The sequence below is a fragment of the Mustelus asterias genome, chromosome 5 (genome assembly GCF_964213995.1).
Source record: "Mustelus asterias chromosome 5, sMusAst1.hap1.1, whole genome shotgun sequence".
NCBI classification, from domain to species: domain Eukaryota; kingdom Metazoa; phylum Chordata; class Chondrichthyes; order Carcharhiniformes; family Triakidae; genus Mustelus; species Mustelus asterias.
The window spans coordinates 131,912,358-131,933,079 of record NC_135805.1 but is presented as its reverse complement, the minus strand read 5'-3'; the positions used below and the strand labels follow the sequence as shown (position 1 = coordinate 131,933,079).

The 20,722-nt window shown below is 45.6% G+C and overlaps 1 protein-coding gene across 1 annotated transcript in view; it reads right to left on the bottom strand.

Moving 5' to 3' along the window:
* Nucleotides 1–10,651: 10,651 nt before the first annotated feature.
* The window catches only part of adgrb3 (adhesion G protein-coupled receptor B3), an 840,122-nt gene continuing 830,051 nt past the window's right edge, over nucleotides 10,652–20,722 (bottom strand). The window contains exons 29-30 of the mRNA XM_078213595.1: nucleotides 10,996–11,642; nucleotides 10,652–10,729 (exon numbers count right to left, since the gene is read on the bottom strand). Coding sequence (XP_078069721.1) covers nucleotides 10,652–10,729; nucleotides 10,996–11,642 — 725 coding nt within the window. The remainder of the gene's footprint in view (nucleotides 10,730–10,995; nucleotides 11,643–20,722) is intronic.

Here is a 20,722-nt window from a genome sequence, read left to right as displayed (position 1 = left end):
TAGATGCGTGGGGTTAGGTTGATTGGCCCATGTTAAATTGGCCCCTTAGTGTCAGGGGGATTAGCAGGGTAAATGTGTGGGGTTACGGGAATAGTGACCTGGGTGGGACTGTGGTCGGTGCAGACTCCATGGGCCAAAAGGTCTCCTTCTGCACTGTAAGGATTCTATGATTCTATGAAAAGGGCAGCAGCTCTGGAAAGGATGAGTCAGATCATGGGGTCATCACCGTTGTATTCTTTTCTCACCTTCCACTCCGTACCAGCGTGCCGCTGTAATAAGAGAGGCCTCGAACAGGACAGCATCAACAATAGCCAAGTGGCCAAATATTTAGCAAGAGAGAGGAGGGATTGCATTTGACAAATCTGTGGCCAAATGCGACCATGAAATCAGCATCTTCAGGAGGCACATGTTCCCCACAAAAGTGACATTCGCATCACACAAATACCAGGCAATGACCATCACCAATAAGAGACACTCTAACCACCACCCCATGACACTCAATGGTGTTATCATCACTGAATCCCCCACTGTCAACATTCTTGGGGTTACCACTGACCAGAAACTCAACTGGACCTCGCCACATAAACACAGTGACTACAAGAGCAGGTTAGAGGCTGGGAATATTGTGGCGAGTAACTCACCTCCTGATTCCTCAAAGCCTATCCACTATCTACAAGGCACAAGTCAGGAGTGTGATGGAATACTCCCCACTTGCCTGGATGGGTGCAGCTCCAACAACACTCAAAAAGCTCAACACCATCCAGGCAAAGCAGCCTGTTTGATTGGTACCACATTTACAAACATCCACTCCCTCCACCACCGACGCTCAGTAGCAGCAGTGTGTACTATCTACAAGATTCACTGCAGCAATTCACCAAAGATCCTTCAACAGCACCTTCCAAACCCACGATCACTTCCATCTAGAAGGACAAGGGCAGCAGATACATGGGAACACCACCACCAGCAAGTTCCCCTCCAAGCCACTCACCATCCTGACTTGGAAATATGTCACAGTTAGCACTGCTGCTTCACAGCTCCAGGGACCTGGGTTCGATTCCCGGCTTGGGTCACTGTCTGTGTGGAGTTTGCACATTCTCCTCGTGTCTGCGTGGATTTCCTCCGGGTGCTCCGGTTTCCTCCCACAGTCCAAAGATGTGCGGGTTAGGTTGATTGGCCATTCTAAATTGCCCTTAGTGTCCTGAGATGTGTAGGTTAGAGGGATTAGTGGGTAAATATGTAGGGATATGGGGCTAGGGCCTGGGTGGGATTGTAGTCGGTGCAGACTCGATGGGCCGAATGGCCTCTTTCTGTACCGTAGGGTTTCTATGATTTCTATGAGTTGCTGGGTCAAAATCCTGAAATTCCCTCCCTAATGGCATTGTGGGTCAACTCACAGCACGTGGACTGAAGCATTTCAAGAAGGCAGCTCACCACCACCTTCTCAAGGGCAACTATGGGTGGGTAATAAATCCTGGCCAGCCAGCGGTGCCCATGTCCCGCGAATGAACATATAAAAAATATCAAGGTGAAGAAAAGATGCTGATTCTCTATTTACAATGAGAATTAGAACATTTTGGCTAATGGCCTCTTTCTCGGGAGGTGGTAGCGTCACTGGACTCATAACCCAGGGGCTCAGGGTATTGCTCTGGGTTCAAATCCCACCATGGCAGCAGGGGAATTCGAATTTAATTAATAAAATCAGTAATATGCAGCTGTAGGCTGGAATATTCTGACTGTTCACGCTTTTCGGATCTTCTGGTCCTGCTGATGGTGCACCCCCACTGCAGGTTTCCCAGCGGTAAGGGGTGCAGTCAATGGGAAATCCCACTGACAATGGCGGGACCAGAAGATCCCGCATCTGATGAATGGTGTGCTGCCTCCCACCACGAGAAACAGATGGCGGGGAGGCCAGAGGATCTCCTCATAGTCTCAGTCTGGTCTGGTTTTATGAACATATGAATTAGGAACAGGAGTAGGCCACTTGGCCCCTCGAGCCTGCTCCACCATTCAGTAAGATCATGGCTGATCTGATTGTACCCTCAACCCACATTCCTGCCTACCCTCAACAACCTTTCACCCCCTTTTTAATCAAGAATCTATCTAGCGCTGTCTTAAAAATATTCAAAGTCTCTGCTTCCACTGCCCTTTGAGGAAGAAAGTTTCAGAGACTCACGATCCACTGAGAGAAAACATTTCTCCTCATCTCCTTCTTAAATGAGCGACCCCTTAGGTTTAAACATGACTCTTAGTTCTAGATTCTTCCACAGGAGGAAACATCTGCTCCACATCCACCCTGTCATTACCCCTCAGGGTCTTAAAGGTTTCAATCAAGTTGCCTCTTACTCTTCTAAACTCTAGTGGATACCTAGCCTTCCTATAAGACAACCCACTCATTCTATGTATCAGTCTGGCACATTTACATATTTCCTTAGATAAGGAGACCAACACCATACTCCAGATGTAGTCTCACTGGTGTCCTGTACAACTGAAGCATAATCCTCCTGACACTTGTAGTCAGTTCCCTCCACAATTTATATTCATAGATGTTCTACAAAGTGCTCTGGAGGGATGGGGCATACTGGTTGTGGTGCACTGCAGCTGCACAAGAGATGCACATCTGCTTGTGGCAGCTGAGGGGGTAGAAACAAGTCATGGCAGAGGAGGACAAGGAAACCATGCTGGCATTACAATGAAAAGCAGAAGAGGACTGCCAGTTTCGGCTATAAATGCTCTCTCCTTCAGGCCTAAATTTATGCTCCGATGGATTTTTAAAAAATATAAATATCAACAGGTTCATTCAATTTGAAAGAAACTGTCTCTACTTTCTCAAGAGGCTATGGAAATTTGGCATGTCTGCTATGACTCTCACCAATTCTTACAGATGCACCATAGAAAGCATCCTTTCCAGATGTTTCACAGCTTGGTATGGCTGTTGCTCTGACCCAAGACTGCAAGAAACTACAAAGGGTTGTGAATGTAGCCAGTCCATCACGCAAACCAGCCTCCCATCCATTGACTCCGTCTACACTTCCCACTGCCTTGGAAAATCAGCCAGCATAGTCAAGGTCCCCACACAACCCGGACGTAATCTCTTCCACCTTCGGGAAAAAAGTACAAAAGTCTAGGACACGTACCAACCGACTCAAGAACAGCTACTTCCCTGCTGCCGTCAGACTTTTGAATGGACCTACCTCGCACTAAATTGCTGTTTCTCTACACCCTAGCTATGACTGTAACACTATATCCTGCATCCTTTCCTTTCCTTCTCCCCTATGTACTCTATGAACAGTATGCTTTGTCGGTATAGCGCGCAAGAAACAATACTTTTCACTGTATCCCAATACATGTGACAATAATAAATTAAATCAAAAATTAAGGTTATATACTATGACTTTATTGTAAATAATAATAGTGTGGGATGTTTATTATGATGTACAATATGCATTGCAATTAGCGAATACAATATCCAATGTATTGTATTCACTAATGAAAACCGAGAGGAGATCTTACAGAAACATATAAAATTATGAATAGATAAGATAGAAGCAGGGAAGTTGTTTCCACTGGCAGGTGAAACCATAATTAGGGGACATGGCCTCAAAATAAGGGGGAGCAGATTTAGGACTGAATTGAGGAGGAACTTCTTCACCCAAAGGGTTGTGAATCTGTGGAATTCCCTGCCCAGTGAAGCAGTTGAGGCTACCTCATTGAATGTTTTTAAGGCAAGGATAGATACATTTTTGACCAGTAAAGGAATTAAGGGTTATGGTGAGCGGGTGGGTAAGTGGAGCTGAGTCCACAAAAAAGATCAGCCATGATCTTATTGAATGGCGGAGCAGGCTCAAGGGGCCAGATGGCCTACTCCTGCTTCTAGTTCTTACGTTCTTATGTAATGTGATACTATATCGATTTTATTAACTAAAGGAACTTGTATTTATGTATCCCCACAGTATGGGCTGCAAATGTCCCAAAGTGACTGACAGCATTTGACGTGTATTCACTGTTATAATGGAGGTAATGTGGCAACTGATTCATATACAGTAAGGTCCCAGAAAAGGCAAATGATTAAATGACCAGTTAATCTGCTGTTTGAGAAATAAATATTGGCTAAGGCACCAGGAGAAATTCCTGCTTTTCTTTGACTAGTGCCAAGGGATCTGTTTAACATCCAGATGGGGCTTGTTTCATCCGAGAAGCAGCAGCTCCAGCAACACAGCACTCCCTCAGTCCACAGCGAGGAACAAAGCTGGACTCTCACCTCCCAGAGTGGGGTTTGAACCCCACAACCTTCTCCATCAGCGAGGTAGCCAAACTGCTGCTGCTCTGAAGTGAGATCTTGCTGGCAGAAATAGGTGTGCAGACTGCCTGAGAGCTGTGTGCAGTAGCCTTGTTTGTCATGCAGCAAGTTGTTTGTCTGTGCAGAGAGACAGCTGCAGGGCATATTTGCTTCTCTTGCTCCTCGTCGAGATTTTGGCACCAGGCCTCTGTTGGAAGACACGTCCTTATGTCAACCATTGCTCTGTGTAAGCAAACAAGAACAGACTGTCCATATGGGAAATTTACAATCCAACTGGACCTCTGAATCGCTCACACATTTTGCCTCTGCAGTCTGTCTCCCAGCGGACTGAAGCTGACTACTATTACAGTGCAGAGAGTGGAGCAGAATGCACATTACTGCAGCCATTCTGGAGCGACGTTCCAACTCTGCTGGCTTAGATATTTCTTTTGATACCCCCTGGGATCAAAATCGTGTGCCCAAGCGGATGTTATTCTCCTGCAGGTGAGATGCCGGCGTTGGACTGGGGTGGGCACAGTAAGAAGTCTACAATGATCACTTCTGTAGCCTCTCGCTCTGCATGCCATGAACACATAGGTGTAAATGGTCACGAAAGTAACCTGTGGAGTGGATCACCCTCCCCATTCTCAATGATCATTCCAGTAAAATGGAGTAGGTTCTACAATGGACAGGCAATTGACTCTGGCAGGTTACCCTCATGCACATGGTTAATAGTCCAGCCCTCTGTGACTGACTCACTCTGGAATTAGATTCTCTAACTCTGTGAAACCTTGCCAGTACCTGCTCCACATGATAGTCACATTGAATGTCATTGTGAGGCCTTTTGCTCAGAATCCCCATCCTGTCACTCCCGTCCTACCTGCAGCAAGGCAGAATGAGCAAATGGAAAGCCAAGAATTTGATAATCCAGTTACTACTTCCTATTTGTTTCAAAACCATCAGTGCAGGGAAGGTAATGTGATCAGGGGTCAACCCTCCGCTAGTTGGTTGCCATACCTGGGACAAATTAAGATGGTTGCGATTGTTGGAGATCAATCATCTCAGGACATCACTGCAGGAGTCCCTCAGAGGAACTTGGGCCCAACCACCTTCATCAATAACCTTCCCTGCATCTTAAGTTCAGAAATGGAGATGCACACTGTACAATCTCCAGTGCTATTCACAACTTCTCAGATACTGAAGCAGTCCATGTCCAAATGCAGCAAGACCTGGACAATATCCAGCCTTGGGCTGAGAAGTGACAAGTAACATTCACACCACATAAGTGCCAGGAAATGACCATTTCCGTCAAGAGAGGATCTAATCATCACCTCTTGACATTCAATGGCATTACCATCGCTGAATCCCCAACGATCAACATCCTGGTGGTGACCATTGACCAGACATTGAACTGGACTAACAATACAATTACTGTGGCTACCAGAGCAGGTCAAAGGCTAGGAATCCTGTGGGACGCAACTCACCTCCTGACTCCCCAAAGCCTGTCCACCATCTACAAGGCACAGATCAGGAGTGTGATGGAAAACTCTCCACTTGCCCCTATGAGTGTAGCTCCAACAGCACTCAAGAAGCTCGACTCCATCCAAGACAACACAGCCCACTTGATTGCTAACCCTTCCACAAACATTCAATCCCTCCACCACTGATGAACAGTGGCAGCAGTGTGTATCTACAAGATACACTACACCAACTCACCAAAATTCCTTAAGCAGCGCCTTCCAAACCCACAACCACTACCATCCAGAAGGACAAGTACAGCAGATACTGGGGAACACCCCTCCGAGTCACTCACCATCCTGACTTGGAAATATATTGCCGTTCCTTTACTGTCACTGGGTGAGAATCCTGGAACTCCCTCCCTAACAGCACTTTGAGTGTACCTACAACTCAGGGACTGCAGCGGTTCAAGAAGGCACCTCACCTTCTCAAGGGAAATTAGGGATGGGCAATAAATGCTGGTCTAGCCAGCAACACCCACACCCCATAAGTGAGCTTTTAAAAAGATACAGACCTGCAGCATATTTCAGTCCTCCAGCTAGCTTGCCATGTGCACCAAGGACAATTCTTATGTGCTGACAAGGGGGTAAAGTTTTGGACCTGGCCAGGTGGCACGGTAGCACAGTGGTTAGCACTGCTGCCTCACAGCGCCAGAGAGCTGAGTTCAATTCCCGGCTTGGGTCACTGTCTGTGTGGAGTTTGCACATTCTCCCTGTGTCTGCATGGGTTTCCTCCGGGTGCTCTGGTTTCCTCCCACAGCCCAAAGATGTGCGGGTTAGGTGGATTGGCCGTGCTAAAATTGTCCCTTAGTGTCAGGGGGACTAGCTAGGGTAGGTGTATGGGGATAGGGCCTGGGTGGGATTGTGGACGGTGCAGACTCGATGAGCCAAATAGCCTCCTTCTGCACTGGAGAGATTCTATGATTCTGTCGTACCTTTTCTATAAAGGGAAGATGTAATCAAGGCATGAATTTTGTGTGCTGGGCATTTCAGGCAGCGGCACAGCTTTATGATGAGGTCTGGTCAGCTAGGAGGTCTTGTGGTGCAGTGGATAGCACCTTGCCTCTGAACCAGAAGCTCCAAGTTCAGGTCCCACCCGGGACTTGATGGCCAAAAAAGGTACATTCATAACGTGGACCAACAGGTCAATTATCTGCCTGTCTGCCCATGGAAGGTGGTAAGAGTGGGAGAGACTCCTGGACAGCCATGCTTGATGGTACAGTACCCTTAAGATTAGAGCCTCTGGCTTTGGGCTGCTAACCCATTCCAGGAGAAACGAGTTGTGGAAACAGAGGTAAGCGTGTGCTTCATCTGTCTGGAGTGTCATTGGACGCGAGAAGAAGAAAGCTTATCTGATGCGAGGCAGTTTGTCCGAAAACAGTGTGTGTGTGTGTGTGTGTGTATGTGTGCGTGCGTGCGTGTATGTATGTGTGTGTGTGTTTGTACCCGCTGATAGGAGTGCACTGTAATAGTTAGCTGTTCTTCTGCAACCCCATGATTCTTGTTTTCCCTTTTGTTTTTCAGCTCGGTAACAAATATGTTTATCTGCATTACGCTTACAGAAAGTTACTAGGTAATTTCGCAGTCAGTCAAACGCTACTGAAACCTGTAATTTACTTTGATTGTCATCAGATGTAGCTGATGCACACAACATTAGTTCATCTTCAGTCTTCTCTCTAAACTTTGATTCTGTTCTCCAAGCCTGCCACCGTCTTTCAGACTCTATTCTACACTTTCCTGGAGTGTGACCTCTCATTGTACCCACCCCTGCCATCATCCTCCACCCGCACACATGCCCCACCCCAAAGCCTTCCCCCAATGACGGCCTCTCTCTGGACACTAGTAATGTGTCCTTCCATTCTGCAATGCCTTTGTTTTTTTTATTCATTCGTGGGACATGGACATCGCTGGAGCATTTTTTGCCCATCCCTAGTTGCCCTTGGAGGGCCGTTGAGAGTCAACCCCATTGCTGTGGCTCTGGAGTCACATGTAGGCCAGACCAGGTGAGGACGGCAGATTTCCTTCCCTAAAGGACATTAGTGAATGAGGACATTAGGGTTTTTCCGACAATCGGCAATGGTTTCATGGTCATCAGTAGATTCTTAATTCCAGATATTTTTTATTGAATTAAAATTCCACCATCTGCCGTGGCGGGATTCTAACCCGGGTTCCCAGAACATTAGCTGAGTTTCTGGATTAATAGTCTAGCAATAATACCACTAGGCCATCGCTTCGCCCTTGTTATCATCCGCTGTGATTTGCAGTTGCCGCTCCAAAAATATTTCCTTGTGCCTCCTTGTTCTTCAACTGCTCCCCACAGAGTCCTCCACACACAACAAATAACCTGTCTCATAGGCCGCTCCTTTTATCAGTTAGATGACTGTTTGGCTGGTTCAACTGTAGGTCCTCTTATCTTTAAACAAAGTTCTGTAGAAGGGTCAATGGGCTCGAAACATTAACAGTGTTTCTCTCTCCACAGATACTGTCAGACCTGCTGAGTTTCTCCAGCATTTTCTGTTTGTATTTTAGCTTTAAACCCAACGCATTGACCTGAGCTTCTAGAAAGTGGGGTGGCATGGTGGCACAGTGGTTAGCTCTGCTGGTTAGCTCTGGTTTCTTCCCTCAGTCCAAAGATGTGTGGGTTAGGTTGATTGGTCGTGCTAAATTGCCCCTTAGTGTCAGGGGGATTAAAGCGGTAGTAAATACGTGGGATAACGGAGATAGGGCCTGGGTGGGATTGTTGTCGGTGCAGTCCCGATGTGACAAGTGGCCTCCTTCTGCACTGTAGGGATTCTATGGATTCTCTGAAAGTGCACTGAGTGAAGTTATGTCTTCCTGTGGGTTGGTGTACAAGGGCATTAAGTTGAACTCCCATTTAACGCTCTACCTGAGCATGAGGAGTAATTTCACACTATAACGTTAAAATATTCTGCCGTGTCAGAGTGTTGAAATACTTTCCATAAATATAATAAAATGTTACAATTGGTTCAGTAATCTGAAAAAATGGAGTGTTAAAATAGCGTGCATAAACCGTAATAGAATATGAAAACACCTTCCGTCAACTGTAAACATGGAACATTAAAATATCAAGCCAGGATGGAGTAATAAATACCTTCTACAAACCTGGAGACAGCACATACTGTAGAAAGGCATGTAAAATTATTTTGTACAGACTGTAACAGAGAACTTGAAGGTATCCTGGACAAATTGCAATATTCTGCACTCCTGGTCACTGTTTACCTTATTATTCTCATAGAATCCATAGAATCTCTACACTTCAGAAGGAGGCCATTCGGCCTATCGAGTCTGCACCAACCACAATCCCACTCATGCCCATTCCCGTAACCCCACATAACGTAACCCCTGCTAATCCCCCTGACACTAGGGTCAATTTAGCATGGCCAATCAACCTAACCTGCACATCTTTGGACTGTGGGAGGAAACCGGAGCACCGGGAGGAAACCCACATAGACACGGGGAGAATGTGCAAACTTCACACAGACAGTGACCCAAGGCGCTGTGAGGCAGCAGTGTTAACCACTGTGCCACCGTTATCTCACTCCTGATTGGCAATGGAGCGATTGCCCAAATATTCAGCGGCTAAAAATCTGCTGCTGCCAACCGTGGGAGCCCTGCACTTGACTGGCAGGTGGAGCAGTGGGGTAGGCATGGTATCTGAATCACTAGCATGTACGCTGTGTGACCATTTTGCCTGGGATTTCAGTAGCTTTAGTAGTGTATGGCATGATGGCACAGTGGTTAGCACTGCTGCCTCACAACGCCAGGAACCCGGGTTCAATTCCAGTCTCAGTGACTGTGCAAAGTTTGCACGTTCTCCTTGTGTCTGCTTGGATTTTCTTCAGGTGCTCTGGTTTCCTTCCACAGTCCAAAAGATATGTTAGTTAGGTACACTGGCCACGCTAAATTCTCCCTCAGTGTACCCGAACAAGCGCTGGAGTGTGGCGACTAGGGGACTTTCACAGTAACTTCATTGCAGTGTTAATGTAAGCCTACTTGCGACACTAATAAATAAACCTAAACTTTAAGATCTTTCTTGAAAAGGAATTATTGGTGCCCCCTCAATAAAGGGAAGAGTAAAGGGTCCCACACAGTCCATGTTGGCTCCCACTCCTGCCATTCAGGGTAGGCAACTTGACTGCTCTTCAATACATTGACTGGTGAAAAGAGCATCTGTTGTTCATTTGGAGGAGAGCCAGGGAATCCTCCTGGCCATGAAGTCCTGGACCTGACTTTTACTGTGCTGATGGTCTTGTTGAAGCTGGGCTGGACAGAAACCCCAATCTTACAAGGCCTATAGAAAACCGCACACTTACATTTGGGACCCTGATATTTGACCTTTGCACCGACCTGAGAATGCTGGAAGATGCAAGGTGTCAGTCCTCCTGGATATCCGACAACTTCAGCCCAAAACCTATTAATGCCCTGCTAGTCAAATTATAATTGAAGAATTTCAGTTGGACACACACAATCTCTACAGTGCCGAAGGAGGCCATTCGGCCCATTGAGCCTGCACCGACAACAATCTCACCCAGGCCCTATCCCGAAACCCCACATATTTACCCTGCTAATCCCTCTAACATACACATCCCGGGACACTAAGGGGCAATTAAGCATGGCCAATCAACCTAACCCGCACATCTTTGGACCGTGGGAGGAAAGTGGAGCACCTGGAGGAAACCCATGCAGACATGGGGAGAACGTGCAAGCTCCATACAGACAACAACCCAAGCCAGGAATCGAACCCAGATCCCTGGAGCTGTGAGACAACAGTGCTAACCACAGTGCCACCATGCCGCCCCTACTGTGCCACTTCGCAGGAGGCATTCATAACCAATCTTTAATGGATTTGGAGAACATTCCTCATCTGCTGCTTCAGGGAAGATGTCAACACGTTGATAATGGAGATAATAAATTCCTGTATTAAACCAGCTGGTAAAGGTCAGCATTGGGAACAGATGGACCTGAAACTTTGTGTGTTAATACTGACAAGAATTATGTAAGTAAGTAAGGTGGTGGAGAAGTTTCTGTTCTCCTGCAGCCTGAACAGAATAAAATGCACCTTATAAATTAACAGAGAGACAGAATAAACAACAAAAAAACTCTCAGTCTGCGGACAGATAATCCACCCCAGTATATGCATCTAGAGTACATTCTGCATGATCTTGAGGCAAACCTACTAACCTCTAACGAACTCATGGATACTGTCGAGCCTGTTTCACTTCTTGATAGTGCAGTGTTATTTTCATCAAGTTCAGAAACAATGAAGTTCTTTACGGCAGATCGAGGCTCAAAGGGAATGTTCTGTTTGTGTTCTTGCGTTGTGAGATGTTGATCTAAATTAAAACTGATGTGATCCATCACAGACGCGCTTGTATTAAATTCAGGATTAACCTTAAAATGCATTAACCTATCATGTGGCATGCCTTCCATGCTGATATTTAATTTGCTTTCATCCTTAATGATGGGCTGGACATTTGCTGAGCCTCGTGGCATTACAATGTAGTCACTCTCCATCATTCTTTCTTGAGTTTGGGTCAGCTCAGCATCCCCTGCTCTCAGATTGTCGTCAGTGCATAAATAAACTGTCCGCCGCAGTTCACTGTTCTCCTTCTTTAGACACTGCTCCGTTAACTCGTTCATCCCAATCGGAACGTGCATAGTCGGCGGCTGTTGTATCAAAACTTTGGAGATGATATTTCCTGGGAGGGATGCAAAATTCATGCCTTCGGGGTTGATCCCTTTGCCCTCGTCATCGTCATTCAAAGAAATCCTGGACATCGTTCCCGTTATGGTGGCTGCTCGGCAGCTCCCGATATCTTTGTGCAGGACTGTGGGTCAGAGAATCACCAGTTAGAATTAAAACCTCAAAAGGGGCTCTGTTCTCTCTGGGATAGCTTGTCCTTGTAAATTAACGTTCTGACAAACAGTAGCTCATTCTGCTTCCCCAGTGATTTGATATTTTCATAGTCACTGCCTTCTCCAAAAAGACATTAAAATCATTGGTGTTTTATTTCAATCTCATAATAAGAAAATGACAGTGTCATTTGAATGGGGGGACATTTGTTTAAAGTTTAAGTTTATTTATTAGTGTCACAAGTGGGCTTACATTAACACTGCAGTGAAGTTACTGTGAAAATCCCCTAGTTGCCACACTCCAGCGCCTGTTCAGGTACACTGAGGGTGAATTTAGCATGGCCAATGCATCGAACCGGCACGTCTTTCATACTGTGGGGAGGAAACTCACGCAGACACGAGGAAAACATGCAGAGTCCGCACAGACAGTGACTCAAGCCGGGAACTGAACCTGGGTCCCTGGCGCTCTGAGGCAGCAGTGTTAACCATTGTGCCACCATGCTGCTCGACAGTAGTCAGGAGATAGGAATGGCTGGATGGGGAAAGACCAAAGTCCATATAGCTGGCATTCTACCATTCTTGCTGTCACATTATACACTTTAATGTTTTAAATATTGATATTTGGGATGAATTAAGATGAACGCTATCTATTTAAGGCAAACCTCTTATTATATAAACAGCTTAATAGAACGTAGCTACAAGCAAGAAAGGAAAATAGCGAGACAATGACTGAAAGGATGTTGGGCTATCGAGGATGTAAATTAACCTGTTATCAGCACACAACAGTATATTTCTTAATGAAACACTGTGATAAGGCTTGGTTGGCTCAAATAATTAGCGTATGGTACTAAGATCCTCAAGGTTGTGGGTTCATAGAATCATTACCGCACAAAAGGAGGCTATTCTGCCCATCATGCCTGCACTGGCTCTCTGAATGAGCCATTCACCTAGTGCCAGTCACCTGCCTTCTCCTCATAGCTCTGCACATTCTTCCTTCTCTTCCTCCTTTTTGGGATACAGCAGCAGAGCTAGTCTCAGTGAGGGTAACCAAAACATTGCCAGATTACTGCAAGTACATATTTGGCTCCTTAATGTCCTTTAAGGAAGGAAATCTGTTGGCATTATCTGGCCTGGCCTGTATGTGACTGCTGATCCACATAAGGTTGACTCTAAACTCTCATCAGAAAAGGCCGAGCCAGATCCTTACAGAATGGTTAGGGTACAGAAAGAGGCCATTCAGCCTGTCATGTCCATGCTGGCTTTTTGCAGGAGCAACTCATTTAGTCCGATATCCCATATCCCTTGACCCCTTTCCCCCCAAGAGCTATATCTAATTTCTTCTTGAAACCCGCAACGTTTTGGCCTCAACTACTTTCTGTGGTAGTGAATTCCACACATTCACCACTCTCTGGGTGAAGAAATTTCTCCTCACCTCAGTTCTGAAAAGTTTGCCCCTTATCCTCAAACTATGACTCCTAGTTCTGGACTCCCCCACCATTGAGACCATTCTTTCTGAATCTACCCTGCTAGAATTTTATAATTTTCTATGAGATCCCCTCTAACTCTTCTAAACTCATATGAGAGACCTGCCATCCCAGGAATCAAAGAACAAAGAACAAAGAACAGTACAGCACAGGAAACAGGCCCTTCGGCCCTCCAAGCCTGTGCCGCTCCTTGGTCCAACTAGACCAATCGTTTGTATCCCTCCATTCCCAGGCTGCTCATGTGACTATCCAGGTAAGTCTTAAACAATGTCAGCGTGCCTGCCTCCACCAACCTATTTGGCAGCGCATTCCAGGCCCCCACCACCCTCTGTGTAAAAAACGTCCCTCTGATGTCTGAGTTATACTTCGCCCCTCTCAGCTTGAGCCCGTGACCCCTCGTGATCGTCACCTCCGACCTGGGAAAAAGCTTCCCACTGTTCACCCTATCTATACCCTTCATAATCTTGTATACCTCTATTAGATCTCCCCTCATTCTCCGTCTTTCCAAGGAGAACAACCCCAGTCTACCCAATCTCTCCTCATAGCTAAGACCCTCCATACCAGGCAACATCCTGGTAAACCTTCTCTGCACTCTCTCCAATGCCTCCACGTCCTTCTGGTAGTGCGGCGACCAGAACTGGACGCAGTACTCCAAATGTGGCCTAACCAACGTTCTATACAGCTGCATCATCAGACTCCAGCTTTTATACTCTATACCCCGTCCTATAAAGGCAAGCATACCATATGCCTTCTTCACCACCTTCTCCACCTGTGTTGCCACCTTCAAGGATTTGTGGACTTGCACACCTAGGTCCCTCTGTGTTTCTATACTCCTGATGACTCTGCCATTTATTGTATAACTCCTCCCTACATTATTTCTTCCAAAATGCATCACTTCGCATTTATCCGGATTAAATTCCATCTGCCACCTCTCCGCCCAATTTTCCAGCCTATCTATATCCTGCTGTATTGCCCGACAATGCTCTTCGCTATCCGCAATTCCAGCCATCTTCGTGTCATCCGCAAACTTGCTGATTACACCAGTTACACCTTCTTCCAAATCATTTATATATATCACAAATAGCAGAGGCCCCAGTACAGAGCCCTGCGGAACACCACTGGTCACAGACCTCCAGCCGGAAAAAGACCCTTCGACCACTACCCTCTGTCTCCTATGGCCAAGCCAGTTCTCCACCCATCTAGCCACTTCTCCTTGTATCCCATGAGCCTTAACCTTCTTAACCAACCTGCCATGTGGGACTTTGTCAAATGCCTTACTGAAATCCATATAGACGACATCCACGGCCCTTCCTTCATCAACCGTTTTTGTCACTTCCTCAAAAAACTCCACCAAATTTGTAAGGCACGACCTCCCTCTTACAAAACCATGCTGTCTGTCACTAATGAGATTGTTCCGTTCTAAACGCACATACATCCTGTCTCTAAGAATCCTCTCCAACAACTTCCCTACCACGGACGTCAAGCTCACCGGCCTATAATTTCCTGGGTTATCCCTGCTACCCTTCTTAAACAACGGGACCACATTCGCTATCCTCCAATCCTCAGGGACCTCACCCGTGTCCAAAGAAGCGACAAAGATTTCCGTCAGAGGCCCAGCAATTTCACCTCTCGCCTCCCTGAGCAGTCGAGGATAGATGCCATCAGGCCCTGGGGCTTTGTCAGTTTTAATGTTCCCTAAAAAACCTAACACTTCCTCTCTTGTAATGGAGATTTTCTCTAACGGGTCAACACCTCCCTCCGAGACACTCCCGGTTAACACGCCCCTCTCCTTCGTGAATACCGATGCAAAGTATTCATTTAGGATCTCCCCTATTCCCTTGGGTTCTAAGCATAATTCCCCTCCTTTGTCCCTGAGAGGTCCGATTTTCTCCCTGACAACTCTTTTGTTCCTAACGTATGAATAGAATGCCTTAGGATTCTCCTTAATCAGCCTGGTAAACCTTCTCTGCACTGTCTATAGCAAGAACATCCTTTCTCAGATAAGGACACCAAAACCGCACACAATATTCCAAGTGTGGCCTCATCAATGCCCTACACAATTGCAGCATTCCGGTACTCAAATCCTCTCACTGTGAAGTTTTTTGCGATGTTGATCGAAGGATAAATATCGGCTGGGACATCAGGTCTTTCAAAATAGAACCATGGGGTCTTTTACATCTGCCGAGGCAGACAAATGGGGCCTCGCTTTGATGTTCCATCCAAAATGTGGCACCTCTGACAGGCAACAGTCCCTCAGTGCTGCACTCAGTGAGCCTGCACTGATGCACCTTTACAAGTTGGAAGTCCGATTTCTTAAAGTCAAATAGAATCTACCTCTGCTGATGAGGAACCTCCTGCTAAGCTGCGTCACTCCCCGAGGGAGAGGAAGTCCCATGACAGAATGACTTCATAATAGATTGTGTTAAAGAAATACTTTATGGTGTTATGTTGTAAATAGTTTAACTTGAGTTGGTCTGAGTTAATAATGGACTTAAAGGGGGAGGGATGTAGTAGTGAGCCCCTTTAAGGGACGCGGTTGCAGAGAGTCACGTGGCCCATTTCGGCCAGTTGGCCTGAAGCAAGCGAATCCTGGGGCTGAGTGCTGGCTCTCCCAGACAGTCTGGAGACTGGAGTCGAAGTAATCGGTAGCATCACTCTCTGTATATAGACATTCTTGTTAATAAATAGTTCTTTAGTTATTCCGTTGGTGGTTCCCACTCTTTCCAAGATATGTCAATCACACTCCGGAATTGTGCCTTGTAGGTGGAGTCAAGCTTTGGGGAGTCAGGGGGTGAGTTAGACACCACATTCCCAGCCTCTCACCTGCTCTTGTTGCCATAACATCTATATAGCTGGTGCTGTTCAGTTTCTGGTCAATGGCATCCCAGTGGTGGGGAATTCAGTGATGGTAATGGCATTATGAATCAAGAAGAGATGGTTAAATCATTGCCTGGCCCTTGTGAGGTGTGAATGTTATTTGCCACTTCACCCAAATGTGGATATTTTACAGATCTTGGTGCATTTGGGCATGGACTACTTTTTAAATAGTTGAGGAGTCGCAAATGGTGCTGAACATTGTGCAGTCATCAGTGAACATCCCCACTTCTGAGCTTAGAGTAACAAGGGAGAGAGTCGGGCCTCTTAAGGATCAACAAGGTCATCTATGTGCAGATCCACATGAGATGGGTGAGATCCTAAATGAATATTTCTCATCAGTATTTACTGTTGAGAAAAACATGGATGTTAGGGAACTTGGGGAAATAAATAGTGATGTTTTGAGGAGTGTACATATTACAAAGGAGGAGGTGCTCGAAGTCTTAAAGCGCATCAAGGTAGATAAATCCCCGGACCTGATGAAGTGTATCCCAGGACATTGTGGGAGTCTAGGGAGGAAATTGCGGGTCCCCTAGCAGAGATATTTGAATCATCGATTGCCACAGGTGAGTTGCCTGAAGATTGGAGGGTGGCAAATGTGCCTTTGTTTAAAAAGGGCTGTAGGGAAAAGCCTGGGAACTATAGGCCAGTGAGCCTCACATCTGTGGTGGGTAAGTTGTTGGAAGGTATTTTGAGAGACAGGATCTACAGGCATTTAGAGACGCAAGGATTGATTAGGGACAGTCAGCATGGCTTTGTGAGTGGAAAATATTGTCTCACAAATTTGATTGAGTTTTTTGAAGGGGTAACCAAGAAGGTAGATGAGGGCAGTGCAGTTGATGTTGTCGAGATGGACTTTAGCAAGGCCTTTGACAAGGTACTGCATGGTAGGTTGTTGCATAAGGTTAAATCTCACGGGATCCAAGATGAGGTAGCTAAATGGATACAAAATTGGCTTCTTGACAGAAGCCAGAGGGTGGTTGTAGAGGGTTGTTTTTCAAACTGGAGGCCTGTGACCAGTGGTGTGCCTCAGAGATCAGTGCTGGGTCCACTGTTATTTGTCATTTATATTAATGATTTGGATGAGAATATAGGAGGCATGGTTAGTAAGTTTGCAGATGAAACCAAGATTGGTGGCATAGTGGACAGTAAAGAAGGCTATCCCGGACTGCAACGGGATCTTGATCAATTGGGCCAGTGGGCTGATAAATGGCAGATGGAGTTTAATTTAGATAAATGCGAGGTGATGCATTTTGGTAGATTGAACCAGGGCAGAACTTACTCAGTTAATGTAAGGACACTGCGGATACTTACAGAACAAAGAGATCTAGGGATACAGCTTCATAGCTCCTTGAAAGTGGAGTCACAGGTGGACAGAGTGGTGAAGAAGGCATTCAGCATGCTTGGTTTCATTGGTCAGAACAATGACTACAGGAGTTGGGACATCTTGTTGAAGTTGTACAAGACATTGGTAAGGCCACACTTGGAATACTGTGTACTGTTCTGGTCACCCTATTATAGAAAATATATTATTAACCTAGAAAGAGTGCAGAAAAGATTTACTAGGATGCTACCAGAACTTGATGGTTTGCATTATAAGGAGAAGCTGGATAAACTGAGACTTTTTTCTCTGGAGTGTAGAAGGCTGAGGGGTGATCTTATAGAGGTCTATAAAATAATGAGGGGCACAGATCAGCTAGATAGTCAATATCTTTTCCCAAAGGTAGGGGAGTCTAAAACTAGAGGGCACAGGTTTAATATGAGAGGGGAGAGATACAGAAGGGTTGAGAGGAGCAATTTTTTTCACAGAGGGTGGTGAGTGTCTGAACAAGTTGCCAGAGGTAGTAGTAGAGGCGGGTACAATTTTGTCTTTTAAAAAGCATTTAGACAGTTACATGGGTAAGATGGGTATAGAGGACTATGGACCACATGCAGGCAATTGGGAGTGGCTTAGGACTTTAAAGAAAAGGGATGGCATGGACAAGTTGGGCCAAAGGGTCTGTTTCCATGCTGGAAACCTCTATTATGATGTAAGGAAGGTCATTGATAAAACAGCTGAAGATGGTTGGGCCTAGGACACTACCCTCAGTAGTGGAATGTTCATGCAGGTGATCAAATATAAAGTTTATCTGTTAGTGTCACAAGCAGGCTTACATTAACACTGCAATGAAGTTACTGTGAAAATCCCCTAGTCGCCACACTCTGGTGCCTTTTTGGATACAATGAGGGAGAATTTAGCATGGCCAGTGCACCTAATTAGCACGTCTTTCAGTCTGTGGGAGGGAACCGGAGCATCTGGTTGAAACCCACACAGATACAGGGATAACGTGCAGACTTCACACAGACAGTGACCCAAGCCCGGAATCGAACCCGGGTCCCTGGCGCTGTGAGGCTGCAGTGCTAGCCACTGTGCTGCCCGTAATTCCAATGGAGAAAAGAACTAAAAAAAAATGAAATGAAGTTGAATTCTCTGCATGTGTGTAGGTGGTGTTAGCATGGTCCTGAGTGGATTGAACATATTGGTAAAGTTAGTACTTACAATTTGAGGTTTGATGGCTTGTGTAATTGAATGTTTTCAAAGAGTAAACAGTTAATTAGTAAATTTGAAGTTAATTATCTTATTATCATTGTGAGTTTACTCTAATTAATGCATTAAATTACAAGACCGCGCTAAGCATATGCTTCCTCTTAAAATAGAATGACGGCTCTGACAGATCAGTGATAAATGCGTACATAGTAGGTATTAATCTTAACACTTTGTGATAAATACCATTTCCGCTAATTTTGTTTTTAACTTAAAAAACAACGTGCAAGCAATCCGAAAATGTTCAGTAGCTGGGCAGTCCCTTTCAGGGGGTGGTCTACCTTTATATTGCATCTCAAGCTGTGCACCGAGGGCAATGGTCAGCATCGGAGATAGGAGAAATATTTTCACTCAGTGATCTCGAACGCTCCACCTGAGAAGTTGGTGCAAGCTGATGCTACAAAGAACGTCCAAAAGGGAGTTGGACAGATACCCAAGAATGAGGAACAAATGGCAGGAATGCGAGTTGAGCACCACCACTCTTTCAAAGTGCTACCAAAGCATGATGGACAGAATGGCCTCCTGTCATACTGTGACAATTCTATATATGCCGATCTCAGCATTTAATCCGTCAAAGTATAAGCGCCACACTACTACTGAGCAGTTTGAAGGGACAAAGGCTTAACTGCATGAATGCTTTTCATTGTAAATGCTGCAATTTAGCATCTATCAGCTTCCTTCACCAATCTAATCTGGATCCATATGGGGAAAGTTATAAGAATGGGACAAGCTGAGCGTGATGCTGATTGAGGTGCAATACTCTCGAGATTTGTGTTTGAAATAACAGTTAAGGTTGCATTTGGTGACACGACTTTCCCCAGTCAGAATGGAGAAGTTCAGCTGATTTCCCTGCCAAGACTTCCCTGTTGTAAGTGACTGGGATTGATCACATACACATAATTTGTGCGCAACCATCCTCCACTCACTGCATGCTGCTGCGGAAATAATCCTCCTTTTAGTGGGAAACCTTGCTGCAGCTTTGGTCATGAGTTCTGTTGCTATTGTTTCTAGAACTATGTTATTATAGTAGTCATTTTTTTATTTGTCCAGGGGATGTCGCATGGCTGGACCTGCGTTTATTGCCCATCCCTAATTGCCCTTGAACTGAACGGTTTGCCAAGCCATTTCAAAGGGCATTTAAGAGTCAACCACATTGCTGTGAGTTTGGAGTCACAGTGTTAATGTAAGCCTACTTGTGACACTCATAAATAAACATATAGGCCAGACTGGGTAAGGACGGCGGATTTCCTTCCCCAAAGGACAGAAGCGAGCCAGATGAGTTTTACAACAATTGACAAAGGTTTCATAAGGCTATAAGATATAGGAGCAGAATTAGTCCATTTGGTCCATCGAATCTGCTCTGCCATTTAATCATGGCCGAATTGGTTCTCATCCTCATTCTCTTGCCTTCTCCCCGTAACCCTTGATCCCCTTATTGACCAACAACCTATCTATCTCTGTCTTAAAGACACACAATGACCTGGCCTCCACAGCCCTCTGTGGCAATGAGTTCCACAGATTCACCACCCTCCGGCTGAAGAAATTCCTCCTCATCTCAGTTTTAAAGGAGTGTCCCTTCACTCTGAGGTTGTGCTCTCGAATTCTAGTCTCTCCCACTAGTGGAACCATGGTCATAGCCTATTAATAGCCGAATAAAATTATAGCCCATTAATTCCAGATTATTTTAATTTAATTCAAATTTTATCCTTCTGGCATGGTGGGATTTGAACACCACAGCATTATCCTGGATCTCTGGATTACCAGTCGAGTTACAATACCATTACACCACTGCTGCACAATACAGTATGGTATAGTGTACTAGTACAGTCATGGTGCTGAGCATGCACATGACAAAACATTATCATGCTTTATAGCAAGGCAATGCTGCATAGTCCCTTCTCCCAATGTCCTGGTTATTAGAACATAGAACAGTACAGTACAGGAACAAGCGCTTCGGCCCACGATGCTGTGCTGAACATGATGCTAAGTTAAACAAATCCCTTTGCCTGCCCTTGGCCCATATCCCTCTATTCCTTGCACATTCATGTGTTTATCTAAAAGCCCCTTAAATGCCCCTATCATATTTGCCTGCACCACCACCCCTGGCAGCATG